The sequence below is a fragment of the Mustela nivalis genome (assembly GCF_964662115.1).
Source record: "Mustela nivalis genome assembly, chromosome: 14".
Taxonomy (NCBI): Eukaryota; Metazoa; Chordata; class Mammalia; order Carnivora; family Mustelidae; genus Mustela; species Mustela nivalis.
This window is the reverse complement of record NC_139033.1, coordinates 74,615,524-74,634,846: the sequence shown is the minus strand read 5'-3', so window position 1 is coordinate 74,634,846 and position 19,323 is coordinate 74,615,524. Positions and strand designations below refer to the sequence as shown.

The 19,323-nt window shown below is 44.2% G+C and overlaps 1 protein-coding gene across 1 annotated transcript in view; it reads left to right on the top strand.

The window, feature by feature from the left end:
- Positions 1 to 19,323, top strand: part of LAMA1 (laminin subunit alpha 1) — a 157,920-nt gene that overhangs the window by 102,598 nt on the left and 35,999 nt on the right. The window contains exons 30-41 of the mRNA XM_082697304.1: positions 2,308 to 2,429; positions 4,680 to 4,766; positions 5,048 to 5,241; positions 5,745 to 5,887; positions 7,774 to 7,863; positions 9,289 to 9,400; positions 10,851 to 11,013; positions 15,535 to 15,745; positions 15,957 to 16,073; positions 16,176 to 16,339; positions 18,232 to 18,367; positions 19,086 to 19,179. Of these exons, the coding sequence (XP_082553430.1) occupies positions 2,308 to 2,429; positions 4,680 to 4,766; positions 5,048 to 5,241; positions 5,745 to 5,887; positions 7,774 to 7,863; positions 9,289 to 9,400; positions 10,851 to 11,013; positions 15,535 to 15,745; positions 15,957 to 16,073; positions 16,176 to 16,339; positions 18,232 to 18,367; positions 19,086 to 19,179 (1,633 nt within the window). The remainder of the gene's footprint in view (positions 1 to 2,307; positions 2,430 to 4,679; positions 4,767 to 5,047; positions 5,242 to 5,744; positions 5,888 to 7,773; positions 7,864 to 9,288; positions 9,401 to 10,850; positions 11,014 to 15,534; positions 15,746 to 15,956; positions 16,074 to 16,175; positions 16,340 to 18,231; positions 18,368 to 19,085; positions 19,180 to 19,323) is intronic.

Sequence of the window (19,323 nt, the reverse complement as noted above, 5' to 3'; positions counted from 1 at the left end):
GCCAGGTGTTACCTGGAACGCATAAGTGCTGTCAGCTGGATCTGTTCAGTTTCACAGTACACCACGATGGATACATCTGCTGCAAGACAGCTTAAGTCTGAACTGCAACATTCACGCCAAGCAGTAATTTAGTGAACATTTACACACCTCCTACCATGGGAAGCTCACTCCCACAGCAGCTCAACTCCTCTTTGGGCAGCCCTGATTATTCCTGGAATGGGTGCATTTTGAATCTTTGGAGCCACTGCAACAAACCTCTAGGTCAAGTTTATGCATGAAGAGTGGCAGTATCTTAGCTAGTAACTTACGAAATGGGTTAGAGCCCTCCTTCTCATAGCTGCAGGTCCTGAATCTTCAGCCCTCCTGGTCTGAAGGTTCTGAAGCTAAAAGAGCAAGTTTTTGTTGACATTTCCAAGATGAAATCTGCTTTGTTTATATATCTGATGGTTCAGTGGAAAGGTAGAATGCACGTACCATCCTGCGGTTAAAGTATCCTTCCCAGAGCCCAGCGCCTTTGCTCCAGGTGCGGAAGGGGCATCGCTCTCTGACGCTAGGTGTGTTGTGAACGCAGCCCGCGGGTTTTGCCAGCCTGGTCACCACTGCCTCTTCATCTTGTGAGGTCTCTTTTGTGGTTTAGTGCAACAGGGCACTTCCATTTGACAAAATCCCTTAAGCACCCCTTATGGATTATTACATAGGTGGGCATCAAGGCCATTTTGGATCTGATTTTGTCATTTAGCATGTAAGGTGTCCCTCCTCCCCTTCATGTCCCTGGGACTTGGAATTATCATAAAAATGATTGGTCAGAAGTGTGACCTGGAAAGGAATGAGACTCAGGACAACCAAGATCCCCTGGGAGTTCCTATCCCCGAGTACCCGCTCCCAGGAGACACCACTTAATGGTTTTACAATTGAACGACTGGCACACCTATTCTGTGCACTTCCCACAGCAAGGAATTCATCCTGCAGGTTAGTGGACGTTAACAGGTTCTCATTTCCCGCCACCCTGGGGCAGCTTGCCTTTGGTCCTCTAGGATCAAGAAAGCCAGGAAGTCCACAATCCTTTGTGTATTTGGGAGCGTTTGGTGCTAGAGTTGATGTTAGCAATGACAGCCAGGAAATCTGCTCAGTCCTCGCCCATCTAATATTCTTCATCAGATTTGTATTGTATCATTAAATCAAGGATTGAGAGGCGCCTGGGTGGCTCAGTGGGTTAAAGCATCTGCCTTCAGCTCAGGTCATCACCCCGGCATCCTGGGATCGAGCCCCACATCAGGCTCTCTGCTCAGTGGGGAGCCTGCTTCCTCCTCTCTCTCTGCCTGCCTCTCTGCCTACTTGTGATCTCTGTCAAATAAATTTTTAAAAAATCTAAAATAAATAAAAGTAAAACAAATATTTAACACCTTTTAAGAGGTTGCAAATTTTATTTCTAAAGAGAGAGCACATTTAGGGCATGTGGATCCTAATAAAATCTACTTCCATCAGGTGAGATAGGAATGTAATTTTAAAACCAAAAATACTAGAATATTTTTTAATCAAAAGGAACTTAAAATAGTGTTTCAGATATATAAAAATGTGTCTTTCCATAGCCTCTCTCCCTGCCACGGATAGAGTGTCCTTTAGTTCGTCATTGTTACCTGTCTTTCTCTACTTACATCAGCCACAGAATGCAGTGCCCAAATGTCAACAAAAACTTGTTCTTTTAGCTTCAGGAACTTTTTTAATGGCAGGATCGTAGGACCTGTCATGGAAATGATGGCGTCCAATGTAACTAGAAATGGTTTGGTTATTGCAAAAATCTATTGGGGGTGCTGTAACACCTGGCATTTTCTTCCCTTTTCCTAAATCATCTGTTCACTTCTGTGCGTTCAGTGCCCCACATGTGATCAGTGAACCCCACGTGTGTACAAAACCAATGTGCTTCAAATCATTTGTTGCTAAATATTATAGATCCCTATTTTAAGGAACCGAAGGTTGGCTGCTTTTAGGAGCCCTCTGTGTGTGTATGTGTGTATAAAATATGTATTTTAGCCCTGTGTATATTTTCCATACAAAGACTGTATTAATTTCTAGACTGTATTATAATGAATGAAGGTCAGAGGTGTCAGTGTTTCCAGGATTTAAAAAATAGGAAGAATAAAATGCTCTCCCTTCTTTATTATTTAAAAAAAAAAAAAAAAGTGCTCCCTGATTTGAGCAGTGGCTTGCTTAAGCATTACCAGAGGTAAGGTAAGGTAAGGTAAGGTAAGGGTGATTTCTAAACAGTTTCCCATTCTTTTCCTCTCCTCTTGAAACCCGGGACTCCAGAACTGTAGGCACAGCACCGCCGGGGACCACTGCGATGTGTGCGCCCCTGGGTACTACGGGAAGGTGACCGGCTCCGTGGGTGACTGCTCTCCATGCGCCTGTCCCCGCAGCGGCCCCGCCAGGTGAGCCTACGCAGGTGCGCCCGCCCACCCTTGCTGGTCAAGCTGGGCTGCCTCCATCCTCCACCTCGGTTTACAGGCTCTTGGGGTGGCCGGTTTTAACAAATCTTCTCCATCTGTCGAGAAAGGCTCCGTTTAAGAGAAAGTGTTCATGATCCCAGCATTTGAAGAGCATTTTTTCCAAAGGAAAGTCTCTGTGTTGGTATTGGGGTGTTCGAATGGGAACAAGGCAAGAAGGGACTTTTAATTTTTGTTTCTCAGAGAATAATCTTAGCCTCCCGTCTCTCTGTCCAGCATACCTGGAGATGGGTGGTTACTGGTCTTATGAAAAATGATACAAAGCATTCAGTTCCTGTTTCAGGGAATGGGGTTAGAATTTGTCTAAGCCCATGACTGATGAGGTGCAGAAATGCTTCATGATGATGAGTCGGGGCCAGGCTCTGCCTTGAAGTCCTGATGCTCAGATAGAATTATCAGAACACAAAAAAGAAGCAGAGGTTTTATGTGGAAACTGGAATATCTGTGGGTCCTATAGGTTTAAATGAACTCGTAATTCATAAATACCATTTCATCATCCCCGAGACTATTTGACAAGACATTGAACATGTCCAGACAGAAAACCAACTCTTAGTATACTAAAATGGAGCTTTCTTTGTAATCATTGCTTGAATCTTCCTCTATGGTCTCCCAGTGAGTGACGCTTGATGATGAGTACCAGACGACAGGCACTGTTAGCTTCCTTCTAAACTAGCAAGCGTCCTAAAATCTATACTCACTACTATTTACCTTTTTGTGTTAAATATAACCCATTTTGACTCCCCAATTCCACACCTGTCATCTAAGTTATAGAAGTATTTGTATGTGTGTGTAAAGACGGATCTATTTTAGCATGGCTTAGCTATACTAAATTCACCCACAATTGCAGGGGAAAATGAAATATCTATGTACAGGGAAAAAAAATACACACACACACATATATTTATATAAAATATATATATATAATACAAAATATGTAGTGCACACCCACAGTGAAAGATTGTACAAACACTGAGACAAGAACTGCGTATATATGTATGCGCAGAATTGGAGAAATGGCCAGTTAAGTTATGTAACTGAAAACATGATAGGCTGTTTTAGTGAAAATTCGTATCTCCACGTGTATCCATGCCCATAGCTTCATGGCTCTAGGAGTCCAGAGAAATGTTTGAAAGAATAGTTCACCTTCTACTTTGCACGTTTGTGAAGTGTTTGAATATTTTACTTCTGCAATCAAAAAAATGTTCTAAGCACCCCCAAATGCACACTAATAAATTTTACACATGAGGAAGCAACTACAAAGGTAAGAAACCTCTATCTGTGTGATCTCTGCGTCTGAGAGATCATAGCGGACATGCTTTACTTTCTACATATCTCATGCTTCCACTAAGCCGGTCCCTTTAGTTTTTAAAGAGGAAAAAAAAAGTCTGAACTGAAGCGGGGCTGATAAGAGTAGCTGTCATTCTGGAAACTCAGCACAGGTTAAAACATCAGGTTCTCCCTGCGGTTTTTCTCTGCTGCTTGCAGATACCCAGATGTGCCACTAGATGGCGCAAGGCGCCTTTGTCATTTAAACGTGGGAGGAAAGATCCCAAAGCTGTATCCCAGAGTGAGCGGACGGAGAAGATGATTACACTTTGAATGGCTCTGTTATTATGCCTCTAAAGGTGTATCACATGGCTCCCTACCTTTAGGCTCATTTATTTTCAGATCGCAGCCTCCTTGTGCATGGGCCTTCCCCTGCCATTTCTCCTTGCCTCCTTTCCCACTGGTCACCAGCACGGGTCCAGCCACGCCTTTCCCCGCTTGCTCCTGGTCTTGCCAGGTTCCCCAGTCCCCTTTCCATCCCGGGAGCCAGGTGATAATGCCCTGCAGTCAAGGAACAAGACCCTTCCCACCTGGAAAGCTTTCTTGTTTGGTGACTGATTCGTGGTCAGGTGCGGGATCGCACAGATTCGTGGCCGTCTGTCGATTCTTGTCCTCTGTGTGCACTCGGTTGTCCCTGGACGGGTGTGCACTGAGTATCTTTTGGATACGAGAGACGCTCGTGTTTGTGTCAATCCCGTGTTTGTTTTCCTTCCTTTTGCCCCCACTATATTTTCAGCCCTGGAAAGGTTGTCAGGTGTCCTCCTTCCTAAGAGTAACGAGTAAGTCGCATAAGGGAGATTTGAAGTTCTAGATCTGAGAATTCAAAAAGCTATTTTCTCTTCCTTCTAGCTTCAGCCCCACTTGCGTCTTGGAAGGTGATGCCGATTTCCGCTGTGACGCCTGTGTTCTGGGCTACGAAGGACAGTACTGTGAAAGGTACGCGGAGGGGGGGTGCCCCACGGAAGTCGCTACGCATGTCCCCTGCCTTCATGCAGACGGGACGGTTTTACTAACCTGATATGGGAGACTTTTTCGGTTTGGATGTGTGTGACTGATATGGAATCTTATTACTATTCCCACCCAGTGGAATGCGGTCCCCAGGCTCATGTTCTTTGTTTTTCATTTGGCAGAAAGGATGGCTGTCCTTGGATGGAAGCTGGGGTGTCTGTTGGCTGGTGTTGATCTTACTGTCCACACGTGTATCTTCCTTTCTGTAGGTGCTCCTCCGGCTATCACGGAAACCCTCGAGTACCGGGTGGCACCTGCCAGAAGTGTGACTGCAGCCCGCAGGGCTCCGTGCACGGGGACTGTGACCGCAGGTCCGGACAGTGCGTCTGCAGACCCGGCGCCACAGGGCTCCGATGCCAGGAATGCAAACCGAGGCACATTCTACTGGAAAGCGATTGTGTTTGTGGGTATTCTCCTCCTCTCAGTGTTAAAAGAGTTTTCTCTCTCTCCATTGTGTTCCTGCTGCGGCACCAGCGGGATACATTTAGTGTGTCTGCAAACTGTCTGAGGATAGGACAGGCCAGGCTCTGAATGGAAGTGCATTTGGAATTCATTGCCGTTGGTCCAAGTCAAAGATCCAGAGCGAATGCACTGTGAAGGTCGGAACGGTAGAAGCAAACATGCACCAGGTCTGGGATCCACACAGGGGATCCATTGTTTTTTTTCTGTGGGACCCTGGGGAAGTCACTGATCTGATTTGAGGCTCTGTGGCATCGTGTGAGAATAGGCTCAGCGCTTGCTGCTTCCCTCCCCCCGGGCACACAGGTGGTGGGGGAATGAGACTGGATGTGGTCTATGCAAGTCTTGCCATGGCCTCAGCTTATAAATGTGTCCTGCAGAAGGGCTAGTGCAAATCCATGAGAAAGTGTGCACACCACATTGCATGACCTCAACTTTTTCTTCTAGCTTGTGATGATGAGTGTGTAGGCGTGCTGCTGAATGACTTAGGGAATATCGGTGACACCATCCTCTCTGTGAACCTCACTGGCATTATCCCTGTCCCATATGGAATTTTGTCAACCCTGGAAAATACAACGAAATCTCTCTGGGTAGGTACTGGGAATACAGAGATTGGTAGAAACCTATGTCCCTGCGAGAGAAAGAGAGAGAGAGAGTGTGTGTGTGTGTTTCTAAGGACAGTGTTTTGTCCTTGTCTGTGCTCTCACCAGGCATCCAGGCTTCTCTCTAGGGAAGCGAATTCAGCATCCCAGCCCTAACCTGTTCCCTGCAGGACTGCTCCAATTATCCAAGCGTTGTTCCATAGATGTCTCCATATAAATCCCTCCCCATCTGCCCTGCTGCCTTTTGGGCTAAGACAAGAGCCCACTCACTCCTCCTTGGATATTAGAAAGTGGTTGTCCTACAACAAATACAGGAGAAAAAAAAAATAGATGGCATCTTCTTTTAATGCTGGAACACGCTGAAGGTCAACTGTTCTCTGTAAATGTATTCCTAACTAGATTTGTAAGCCGCAAAATTTTCTTCTCCCTAGAAGTGTATCTAAAAATCTCTGGCGGTAAATCATAGTTTTGTGTTTAGTCAAACAGGATCTGTGTCCAAAACAAGAGGGTGAGAAGTGAAAAAACTGGCTTAGTAGACCGCATTCTACTGTTAGCATTTTTTTTCTTCTGATTGGAAAAAAAAAAAATGAGATTCTTAATTTTGCTTAAAACCTTTACATTCAGACATGAGATCATCAATTCACTGTGTCATGTGGTAATAAAAGGGATAATCCTTCCTGAATGCCGTTTTTAGGTAAAAGTGCTTTTCTCAGACTTAACATTTCCTGAGGCGTGTGAATCTGGCTGTTTCAACCATCCATTCTTATTTATGGTGGGGTTTTCTCCATAGACATAATGGCCATAAAGAAAGGTTGGGGAACTCTAAGAGATGTTTTTTATATTATTTTTCCTCAGATGGAGTAAGACATTTTTGAAAGATAAAAAAATTCTCAAAAAATTCTGAATTTCTAATCACTGTAGACACAATCAATACTATTTTGTCAGTATGGACCCTAGAAATATAACTATATTTTAAATTTATCAAGTAAGATAAATACTTGATTTAAGTTTTAACTGTTTTTCAATGACTTGCTCTTATTTAAACCACATTGTCAATTATTTATTTATTTATTTGAAAGGGAGAGAGAGCATGTGAGTGAGTGAGCAGGGGAGGGGCAGAGGAAGAGGGAGAGAGAGAGAGGGAGAGAGAGAATCCTAAGCAGGCTCCACACCCAGCATGGAGCCCAATGCGAGGCTCGATCTTACCAACCCAAGAGGCTGAGCTGAGCTAAAATCAAGAATCAGACACACAACCAGTTGAGCTACCCATGCACCCTGACTTTGTCAAATTTTTAAACAAATTTTTATGTTTATGTATTGAGTGAGCTCTTAAACTGTCCATTGTTTCTACCTCACCACCTCTGTGGGCAACTTCCTTGACTCCCCTACCCCTTCACAATAATCCAGGCCCCTCCCAGGCTTGGTATAACACTAAAATAAAACCATACAAGTAACAAAATTAGAGGTGAGTTAGCCTAATTTAAGCACTGCATTGTCAGGAATCACAAAGGCTATTCTTTATATAATACTTTTGTATTTTAGCCTAGTAAACATTTTTAAGATGTTAGCTATTCTAGTGAAAACTTACGTGACTCTGATATTGAAATTAAACCAGACTTAAGTCAGTGGCAATATTTGCTTCTGCATGACATATCAGACTTTAATTTCATATCTATATAGGAAATGTAATGCAAAAAATGGCAGTACAGAGACATAGTACTAGAATCAACCCTTAAGTAAATGTGATCCATTTTATTTCTTAATGCAGTTTCAAGGAAAGAATTTCTTTCTGTGAACGACAACAAAAGCGATTTAGTCGAGAGCCAGCAAATTTGTTTTGAAGCACTGTAATTTGTTTACTTTGTTCTTTTTAGGAAGCTTTATTAAAAGAAAATCCACAGAAGGAACTGGCAAAAGATCAGCTTGAAAGTGTTGCAGAACAGACAGACAATCTGCAAAGGGAGGTAAATTCTCCACGTAGAGGGCCCGTTTCCCACGCAGCCCTTGAAAGCAATTGCATTGGGGCGGTCGGTCTGGAAGGTTCTATTAAATCAGGGCAGCCTCTTCCTCCCAGGGGCAGTGCTCCAGGTACTTTGTCATCAAATTGGTTTTAACCCTGCCAGTTTCCGTGCTTCAGTGGGAAGAGACTCCTGCCTTAATTTCTACTGTCACCTCTGCCGAGGGAAGAATTGGCCATCGCAGGGCCAACAGCCTCTCATTTCCTCCTGTGAACCGAGGGGTGGGCAGGCGGGTGTGTGTTCTCTGAGCAACACTCAGACCCCGGGCCTCATGCTGCTGATTTGTGTCCTTTGAATGTCAAGTGAGCCTGTTTGGATGTCAGCAGAGAATCGCTTCTGTTCAGCCCAGGCCACGTGAGTGGTTTGAAGCCACCCAAAAAAAAGTCTCCTCATTTGCAGACAGGGAGGGAAGCCTATTGTCAAATTTATAATTTTTGCTTTTGAATTTCATGTGTGTGTGTTCGCATACCCACACCTACGTGTGTGTGTATATAGATGTGTATGATAGTGTATGTATACTATGCATATACATATCTAGTCTCCGTCTCTACACACACACACACACACCCGTGCACCCTAAAATATTAGGTTGGTTCCTGTTAATTTAGAATTAAGGATGATTTGGGAGGAGTTTAAGGGTTTAAATGTGCTCTAAGTACTTCAGTGAGCGAACATTTGGTAGGAAATGATAAGCCGATTAAAATAATTCTCTCTATCCATTAAAGAAGATTCTCTTTGGATTTTGACTAGAAAACACTTTTAGAACCAGAGTGGTTCCTTGATGCTCCTGAAAATTACAAACAGGCTTTCCTTTTGCAAATTATAACATTCCTAATGAAAATAACAGCAGAGCACAGCCAAGTCTCTGCCCTTGGTCTGCCGGCCTCACACACATCGTGGCGTGTTGGCCTCAGGAAGCCACGGGAGGTTAAGGGGCGACCTGATTCCATGTTATTGGTGAGGCTCGGGAGCAGCTGGGTCTCCGGCCTGAAACCCAGTTTGCCTGACTCCGTGTTCTTTACTCCTTGATGGAATTCTCCTGTTCAATACAAATTAGCAAGAGTGTACTTCTGATATTCTGTCTCCTTGGGTCCTGAAACGAGTGTAAGGTCTTCACAGCAGGCATTGAGGAAGGTTGTGGTTTGAGAGCCTAAAAAAAAAAAAAAAATACCATCTTTTCTCCCACAGAGTGAGTAGTAAATTGTTTGATTAGCGCCTTAGTTTCCACCCTGAAATACTCACTTGGCTTACATGAATCGGTGCACAGCTTTACTCCAGACTCGGGGACATAGTTTGTGGTTGAGACAAGGTACACCAAAGCTTGCGTGCCCGTCCGAGTCAAACTAACCTGGGACCTTTATTTACTGTCAGCTCGCCAGAGTGTTGACGAGTAGCCAAAATGTAACCAGGGAGACTGAAAGAATCCTCAGCAAGACTCAAGACCTCCTGACATTTACTGAGAAGCTGCAGATAAATATCCAAGGTAGGGTGCTCAGTGTGTGGTTGGGGGTCAGTGTCTGACTTGTGCTTATTCGGTGGGAAAAGCTCCGTTCCCTTTATTAAACATAGAAATAGATGTGTGTGACTTGCACTAGATGTTCCAGGGCCAAAGGCCTGGAATAGTCCATAGTTGGGGATCTTGAATTGTCTGGATCATAGTCTTTCATTGGGAGTTTGTCTTTATAAAAAAAAAAAAAAAAAAAAAAGGACGTTTTCTTTATTTTTTTTTATAATGCCTTATATTTAGTTCCTAAGGATCGAGTGGACATGGTGCCTCCCCATCTGTTAAGAATTTGTCAGATTAAGATTTATTAAGCGGAGCACAGGGTGCTGGGTGTTGAGCCAGACTCTCACAACAGACCACAAGAGAAAATGAAATACAGAAGTTTATGACTCACAGGTCCAGCAGGAAGTACCCGCCATGTTGGGGGGGAGGTTAAGGCAGGGTGCAGGCAGAGAGAAAGAGATGACCTGGGACACGTGCCTTTATCGAGGCTCTTCATTGGAGTCTTTTGGGGTCCCAGGCTAAGTCTGGTTTGGTCCATCAAACAAAAACAGGGGGGTTTGGGTAAGCCCCATGGAGGTCCTACAGAAGAGTCCCACAAGCAGAAGGCCCTGGGGGGCTGGGAAGACTGTTGGTCGCAAGTACTATTGGGGAAGTCATTAACAAAACTGACATTTGCTCGTGACCCTGCCAAGGCTATCTAGGGCGTGGGTTTGCATGAAGAACTACTGTCCAGTTCAAGGTTACTGCAGGCTTCTTGGCAGCAACAATGGAGTGTAGCTGAGCTAAACTCTCAATGCCCACCCCTTTGCCCAGAATAGATGTTGACAGGATTTGGGGCTTCAGTGTGATCCCAAAGTGTACCCACAATAGTAGAGTAGTTTAGTCCTACTTAACTGGGCCGTTCTCATCCAATCTGGCTGGTAGTTTTCTGGCACCAGAAACATATCCTTGCTTTTCTTGTTGGATTACTTTAAGGATACATAAGGTACAAATTCCAATACAAATTAGACTTTGTAGGGCCAAAGGTAAGGAAATTATTGGGAGAAATAATGTGCTTATTAAAAAGAGTAATATTGAGTACTGGTGGTTCATGCATAAGGTAAATATTTACCGAGTGCTTCTATGTGCAAACGTTTGTGCCAGGTGCAGGAAATGCTGAGGTAAACATGGCGAGCACAGCCCTTACAAGTTTATGGACACTGGGGCAGACCAACATTAAGTCAACCAGTAATCTCAAGCCCATGAGTATTTTGATAAGGGACAACCAGAGTGCATTGGGATACATGGGCTGACCTGCCTGGCCTGAGGTTCAACCTAGTTTGGATGAACAAAGCCCGCCTTGCTGAAGAAGTTTCTAAGTTTTTCCCATTTTAGTGCTGTTCACTTTTGAGAGACCTGTTACGTGATTGATGACTTGTCTCCATAGAAATGATTGAAAAAGCAGCAACTCTAAATCAGACCTTGGATGAAGATTTCCAGCTACCCAGTTCTGCTCTTCAGAACATGCAAAAGAATATTACATCTCTGCTGGAAACCATCCAGAAAAGGCATTTCATGCATTTGTACCAAAATGCCATCCGGGAACTCAAGTAAGTTTCTAAATACCAATTCATGACACAACCAATTAGAGGTAGGAGTTTGAGTGCTGTGGAGAGGGAGATGTGTGCAAGGAGCGGAAGGAAGGAACACTCTCACTGGGCGCAGAATGTCAGAAAGAGAGGGGCACGCTTGTCAAATAAATGAAACGAGGGGTGCCCACCACTCTGAACAGAGAAGAATACAGTCCGTGCCAGTATCTATCTTTGTGCCGTGGGCTTGGTTTTTCCCTGTGGCTCCAGAAGAACATTTCCATCTAACACAAACAAGAACCTCATGATGCTATATTTATTGAAGATCAACTATAATGCCGTAAATTCTCAGGGAAGAAAATACAGTGTAGTGGCTAGTCCCTGGGCTGTAGGCTCTAACACAGACGGATGTTATGCCAGAATGATTTAGCTCAGTTGTTCAAGCTTTCATGGAAAACCACCATATGCAGTGACAGATCAGCGCATTCAGGGACATGCTCACACGGAGCTTGTATTTCCTTTCAGGCTGTTTTCTTAGTATTTTTGCAGTTATTACTTGATGTAATGGAACACAAGCTATCTTTCTTGCAGGTTATGATAAATATCTTCAGTCGGGTTTAAACAGTTACACAATAGGTCATCATAGTTCCATTTCCTGTAGTGTCATATTTAACCGATATTAATATATTTTGTTATTTTAAATAATGCTGTGATGGCCCATCTTAGACTAAAATCTTTTCCTCTATTTTACACTATCCTCTTATTAGGAGAGGTGATAAGAAGTGAAATCATGGAATTTGCGTTTTGAAGACTCCTGACTTGCATTTCCAGATTATTTTCTTAAAGGTTTAAAAATTCCTTTACACTTCCACTGGCAACATGCTGCAAAGTTAGAGCTTACATCTTTCTTCATCATTGAATACGATTTTTGACATTGTCGTTGATTTGTTAGGTGAAAAAAAAAATGTCAGGTGGCCTTTGGAGAGAGAACTAGTAAAATAATCTCTAGAGCATCAGTTAGGGCTCAGAACTAATCACAAAACCCACATGGGGAGAGGAGAGGACAGTGAGGTCCCAGGAAATGAGGAAGAGGGCTGCCATCTTGGAGCACCTGCTCTGGGCTGGGGGAGGGGGCCGTGAAGACTTCCATTCTCTCGTCTTATCACATAATCTGCTTAGCTGCTTTGTGAGGTTGGGGAGGAGCTAGCTTGGGGAAACAGGCCCAGAGACTCTAAGCACTTTGCCCGATGTTAGACCTCCAGGATAATATGAAAACAGACCATACCCCTAAATCTGTATCACTCCAAAACCTATGATTTTCCAACCAAACACCAAAGGAAGAACCACTTGAGACCTAGTCCAGAAAAGACAGGTGGGTAGAATGTCAGTGGCCGGGTCAGAGACCTCTGCTCCAGTATAGTCCTGCTCCCCCTGACCCTGACCTCTCATATGCATCCTCCTTCCCCTGAAATGCATGGCAGAAGGAGGCAGCAGCGGTGAACGGGGATCATACCTCCACGCAGGTCTTACCGGGACCCACCATTCTTGAGGTGGTTACCCCAGGCTCAGTGCAGCTATGCTCCGTTTCCCAACCACCCTTAGCTCCCCGCTGCCTCCAGGATTACGTGCAAATGTCATGTATCTGATTACAGCTCCATCCATCTCCAGCTTGCCCAGGCTCCCTGGTGGGTCCCACTGCTTCCTCCCCCTCCCCGTGATGTTGTCTCTTATTACTGTTCCCTCCCTTGGCCGCACATCAGAGTCTTGTTAAAGATGGTGGAGATTATTAAGGATGAAGATTCCTGGGGATCAGTTGTAGGGAGGTCCTCACCCACCATTACCCTTCCATGGTCAGTTCAATCATTCATTCATTCTTTCGTTCATCAAATGGATAGAGTCCCCAGGTGATAGGCATCGTGCTAGGAGTTGGGAATACAAAGGAGAGCAGAGCCTTCCTGTCCACTTGGATCTCATAGTCCAATTGGGAAGAGCTCATTTTCTAAGAAGCATTTGCAAGGAAGGGGAGAAGCCACCCTCTTCCCTCTCTCCCATCCTCTTCCCTTAGCACCCCCGACCTGCCTTGCCTGCTAGGCCCTCCACTGCCCTTTCTCTGTTGTAGCCCTTTTTCTATTTGGAATAAAGTTATCTACAAGATTGTTGATCTAACTTGTGAGTACAATCATTACTAAAGCTAACTTTTATTTTTTAAATTTTTGTTTAAAATGTATTCTCTGGCCTACTCTTTCCTATTTTCCCTAGATAATCCCTCTGTATTTATGCCATTTCAAATTTCATGGATAATTTTAGGAATTATGTATCTACTTTTTTATTATAACTCTTAGAAAACTGGCCATTTACCTGAAGTATGGCCTTCTTATAAGCAAGACTATTTCTCACACCTTCCAGTAGCTTATCATGCTTGTGTTGGTGTCCCCAAGACCATGCCCACAGTCAGAATTTTCCTAAGGACCTTCAGGACTCCTGGCCGAGATTTCTAGGTCATGTATTAAGGACACACAGCAGGATACACAGGGAAGAAGACACAGCAGAGCTTGGAGAATCCATGCAGCCTTCCCTAGGCGCGCTCTCCCTCCGGAGGGGGTCACATCACGCTCTGACCCTGGCAACAAAAATGCAGCACCGCACATGTGATGTTTCTTCCTGGGGGGAGCCCATTGAGAAGTTCAGCATCCAAGGTTTTTCTTGGGGGCGGACCCTGTATGCACCCTCTACCTAGAATATGCCAAATTCCAGACTCTGAAGGAAAGCAGGTGTTAAAGCACCTTGCTTGGACAAGCAATTGAGGCCCTGAGCCACTCTTCTCAGAGAGGGAACAGCGGGAGTGCTCACAGACAGCAGCCCAGGGCTGGCCAAGGAGAGCAGAATCTGGCCTGCTGTTTCCCTGTGCACACTGTGCCCCTGATGGCGCGTTTTACCTGATCACCCGTAGCTCTGCTCCCCATCTGTTTTCCATGCTCGTCCCTAGAGCTATCCAAAGCTGCTTCATTAAAGAAGTGTGTCCTGGGGCACCTGGGGGACTCAGTTAAGCATCTGCCTTTGGCTCCAGTCATGATTGCAGGGTCCTGAGATTGAGCCCTGTGTGGGGCTCCCTGCCCAGCAGGGAGTCTGCTTCTCCCTCTGCCCCTCCTCCCCCCAACTTGTGTGCATGTGCACTCTCTTTCTGTCTCTCAAATAAGAATCTTCAAGAAATGTGTCCTGTGACTGCATAAGTTTGGGAAAGGCAGTGTCCACTCAGGAGAGGCAAGGTCTTCAGGGCAAGTCTTCTCAAAGCTTGTAGTATGCTGATGTGTGTGGTCAGTCTCTTAGGGGAGCAGAGAGAGAACGGCCTGACTTCACAACAGAGCTCTTTCTCCTAGAACCTGCTTCCAACTCACGGGACTTGAGGGTCACAGAGGAATGTAATTTGAGAAACACTGGTTTAATTTTATTCATTGGACAAATTTTGTAGGAAGAAATGAAGAGCGCTGCTGAGGTTTTTTGTTTTTAATCTTTGTCAAGTCGTTGATGACTATCATTGCCTGTGATCACAGGTTAGGTGGTAAAGCCATTCATCGAAATGTCTTAGATTCGTTGTTTAATGGTATGAAGGGATCCATGGTCAGACATCAGAAATATATTGGTTTACTTGTGTTTCCCATATACTTTTCGTTCTTTTTGCCTGTATCCTAATTATCATGAGAAATCATGGGAAATTGTAAGAGTGTTCAAAGTTCTGGTGATGTTCCAATGATGTCAGAGTTTAAGTATGTACCTGTGGAAAATGTTTTCTGTTGTGTCTTAGGACAGCAATAGGTTGTCTGTGGAAGCTGAGGGTGACTTACAAGGCATTTTCCATGAAATTTTTCTGAGTTCTCCCAACAAATTGAAGCAGGAAGTTAATCGGATATATTCAACCCCTGCGAAGGTTTATAGTGTGAAAATTGTATTATTCTGTGTAACTTTAAATTCAAAACTGATCTAAACAAGTGGTATGATAGCATATTTACGAAAGAATAGGAAAACATGTCGTTTGATTTCCTAAAGCTTGCTCTCTCCAGTGGTACAAGTTAGATCTTTCTGGCATTTGGATTTTCAGTTCTTATAATATCTGTTTTTTAACTAGCTGTAGGAAAACCTTTATATCTCCTAGATAGATTTATAACTTCATAACAAATGAAACAAATCACTGGATAGCCTCTTTTCAATTTCTTGCTGTACCAAAAAGCAAGATGGCTGCTGTCACCACCCACAGACCGTGGCCCAGTTTTCCTGGATGGAACTGGAGAGAAGATTTCTTTGAATTCCTCTACGAAAATATGTTAGGAAGTTCATGACTAAAGATTGCCTGTTAAGGATAAAGTGCAAATACGCTACGTCTATAGCTGTCTTAGAAAAATTACTTCCTCTTTTAAGAGGTGAGAATGTACCCCTTTCGGCGGCAAGACGACCCAAGGGATGGAAATGCAGAGTCTTTCGCTGTGCATTCATGAGAGGAGAGTCGTTGTTCATTTACTTACTACCTACACCGTCTATATCTAACAGGGCTGCTGAAGATGTGTTATCACAAATTCAGAAGAATTACCAGAAGCCACAGAAAGAGCTGGAGGTCTTCAAAGCAGCAGCGAGCAGCCTCCTTTCAAAATACACCAGTGAGCTGCAGACAGCAGGAGACCTGACAAGGGAGGCAGAGGCGAGGACCCGGGAAACCAACCGCCTGTTGCGCATTGTCCGTGCCAACCTGCACGAGTTCCACGTGAGTCTCCAGAAGGATGGGCTCTTTCCTTCTCTCTCAGGACTGGGAGCCCAACTCTCCTATGCTGTTAATTCCATTTTTAGCTTCTTTAGAAACGAGCCCCATCTACTAGCTCCCGCACGTAGTGTCAAGCACTAACGTTCAGATGCTGGCTTGCTTTTTGAAGCATACTCGAAGGTGAGGTTTTTTTTTTTTTTTTTTTTGGCCCCAGGAAAAGAAGCAGCGTGTTGAAGAAGAACAGAACTTGACCTCAACACTAATTGCCAGAGGGAGACGATTGCTAGAGGCTGTCACTGCTCGTGCTGAGGCGGCTCAGAAGGCGCTGGCAGTAAGTCTGACTCGGAACCTCTTCCTGCACCTTGTTCCCACGCACATGGGTACATGGGTCCACAGAGGCACCTGTGCTCACAATGTGAATTTCTCCACGTAGCAGTTAGAACGTCACCGGGATGAGCTGCTTCTGTGGACTGCCAAAATCAGGAGCCACGTGGATGATCTGGTCATGCAGATGTCCAGAAGAAAAGCACTGGACCTCGTCTACAGAGCAGAGGACCATGCAGCTGAGCTCCAGAGACGAGCACGTGCTCTGGACAGGTGAGAGCCGACTTCGCAAGAGTCCCAGGGCGGGTGATCCTGCGGAGCAAGGCTACTTTGCTCACAGTGTTGAGTCACTCTTTTTGGGTCTACAACCGACGACTCCTATTTTATGCACGTGGCAAGGAGGATTTCCTCCCATGTCCGATAAGGGGGTCATCCTTCCACATACGATGGGAAAATGCACAGTGAACTGGTTAGGAGTCAAACAAATATTATGTCATGATATCATCAAGCCATGAAGGCCTTGTTAAGGAATGACTCAGTGCTCATGGCATTGTTAGGTTGGACAGAACGAAGACATTGATTTTTTTTTTTTTTTTTTTTTTTTTTTAAATCTTGTCCTTCTGGAGCTTGTGATTTGGCTGGCGTTATGGATGGTTGGAAGTTGTGGTTGCCCACACTGGAAGACACCATCCCCTTTATTTTCTGCTACCTGAAGGCCTACTGTTGTCGTACAGTTATCTTAACATATGTTTTTAGCATTCGTTAAATATGTCCTCAACTTGTGACAAAGCATTTCTAAATGAGAAGCATGACTTGAGGACAGTGGTTCTCAAACTTGTCTGCACTTTGGAATCCCCTGGAGGAATTTCAAAAATACCGATGTTTTTGTCCTCTTGTCCTCCCACTCAAAGATCATGACCCGGGCTTTGTCACGTTTTTAAAGATTCCCATGTTATCTAATGTACAGCAAATGAAGGAACTAGTGTTCCGTTCTTACCAGACATTTACACAATATTGTGAGTTAATTGGTTAATTTATTTCTTTTAAGTTTGTTACAATTATAGGTAGAAAAAGTCTGGACTCACTGGGAATGTGTGTGCTGCTGTATGTTGGGTGTGTTTTGTGGGAGGGGGGAAAAGAAATATCTTTCCAATTTGAGGGATGCTGCCATAGAAGATTAGCTCACACAAGGAAAGCAATTAAAAATGATATAAGATAGAACGTTGCATAAATTATGTGTTGCATGAAGCATTGCCGCCTACACATGCCGTAGGAATCCATAATAGAAAATGGAATTAGATCCCCCGCTTCTATCTTTTCATCAGCTTTCATTATTTCCCAAAAGAGAAAAAAAATATTCTGCCTACATACATAGCTAGGACAAAACCCATATTGCCTAGTACAGTTAGTAAGAGCAATGTGGTATGCTACACAAAGTTAAGTAACATCATTATTTTTTATTTATAAATCACCAGATTGTGCCAATCAAGCAGTAACTGCTGGTGTCTGGTTTGGGAATCCCTCAACTTGATAACCTTGGGGAGAAAATGAAGTGAGTTACTCAGCAGGCAAAGATGTGTCAATTGTCAGATTTCATTTTCAAGATAGAGTGAGCTGGATGAAATTGCGCCATTACCAGTTGGCAAGTTCATAAGTGATTTGCCCACTTGTAAGAGGGAAGTTCAGATGATTGAAATATTATCTGATCCTCCTCCAAATCCTCTTGTGAATTTCATCCAATTGGTATCTATCTTTTGAGGAACAAGATTCAGCATCCTTATATATGCTTAGGGAAGCTTTTCGGAAATTAGCATGTGTGCAGCAGGAGAGATGACAGCCAAGGCAGACACACAGCGGGAGCCCAGACAGATGTGGGGGGCTGCACAGAAATGCAGGAATGTTGAGGGCAGCTGGTGGAAACTTGTGGACGGTTAGAACCATGGGAAACAAGCAATAGTCCATTCTGCGGGTGTTAATTAAATGGTGCTTCCGAGTGTTCCAGAGATGACGTAGCTACTTTTGAAGATTACCTTTGGAATTAGAGGGAGTCCCTGTGTTGTTATTCCTTGAACTTTTCTAAGGGTAAGAAACCCGGAAGCTTTCAGGAATAGTGGGCAAGTTTCCTTTAGTTTGTGCTAATGTCTGTAAATATGCTGCTTACACAGTGGTCTTGGCAATGTGAGACACGTGTCCCTGAATGCCACCAGCGCAACACACGTCCATTCCAACATTAGGAGCCTGGTTGAAGAATCAGAGAAATTGGCAAAAGATGCTCTTGAGATGGTGACTACGACGAGCCTGGTGAGAGCTGCCCTGGGGGCCACAGTGTATGACTTCCTTTTCTAGACACTGTGGAAGATTGTTCCAGAAGGTGCTGAGCAAAGACTCAGTGGCTTAAATTCATGTTTGTCACCATTCTTGTCTGGTGAGAGCTGTTTGACTCTGTCATCATGTGATATAAGTTTTAATTTCTTAGGGTCATATTTTTTTTTTAAGACTTATTTATTAGCATGAGCTGGGTGAGGGGCAGAGGGAGAGGGGAGAGCCCCGATGCAGGGCTTGACCTGGGATCATGACCTGAGCTGAAGTCAGCTTCTGAACCGACTCAGCCACCCCAACACCCCTTAAAGTCGTAAATACGTCTTTACGAAGACTAGCGAGTGGTGATCTGGAAATGAGAAAAATCTTAAAATTTCTTATAACAAAAGGATAATACTTCTTGATATCTACTTGAGACATCTTCTCTCTGGAGAAATCTTCACTTAATGGCTAGGTTTTGTCTTTATATATTTAAAAATGATTTGTGTTCTTTCTCCTCAGCCATGAGTTAGGACAATTTAAATTGTCCCTACCCATTACCTTGTGGACTCCCATGTTTGGAACTAGACTAGAGGCTATTCTGAAAGGGTTGCTCTCCTCATCTTCAGTGGGAGTCCACCTGCCCCTCCCCCTTCCCCCACACTGGACACTGGCCCCCCTCCCCACACCATTACCATGTTTAAGGTGTCCTGTTTTCCAGTTCCCAGAATCCCTTGTTTCTAAGGCGGAAGTGGCTCTCCAGCTCAGCTCCAGACTTCTAAAAGAAGGCAAAAGCCTGAGCAGAAAGCATCAAGGTAAGTTTCTAGCTCAGACTGTATTGATATGCAGAGTGAGTAAGCCTCTGAGCATACCACTGGAATGTTCTCCTTTCCTGGAGGAATTTGAACATGAACTCTTCTTTGTCATAGTGACATTCCAAGTTCCTGTCATAGATATAT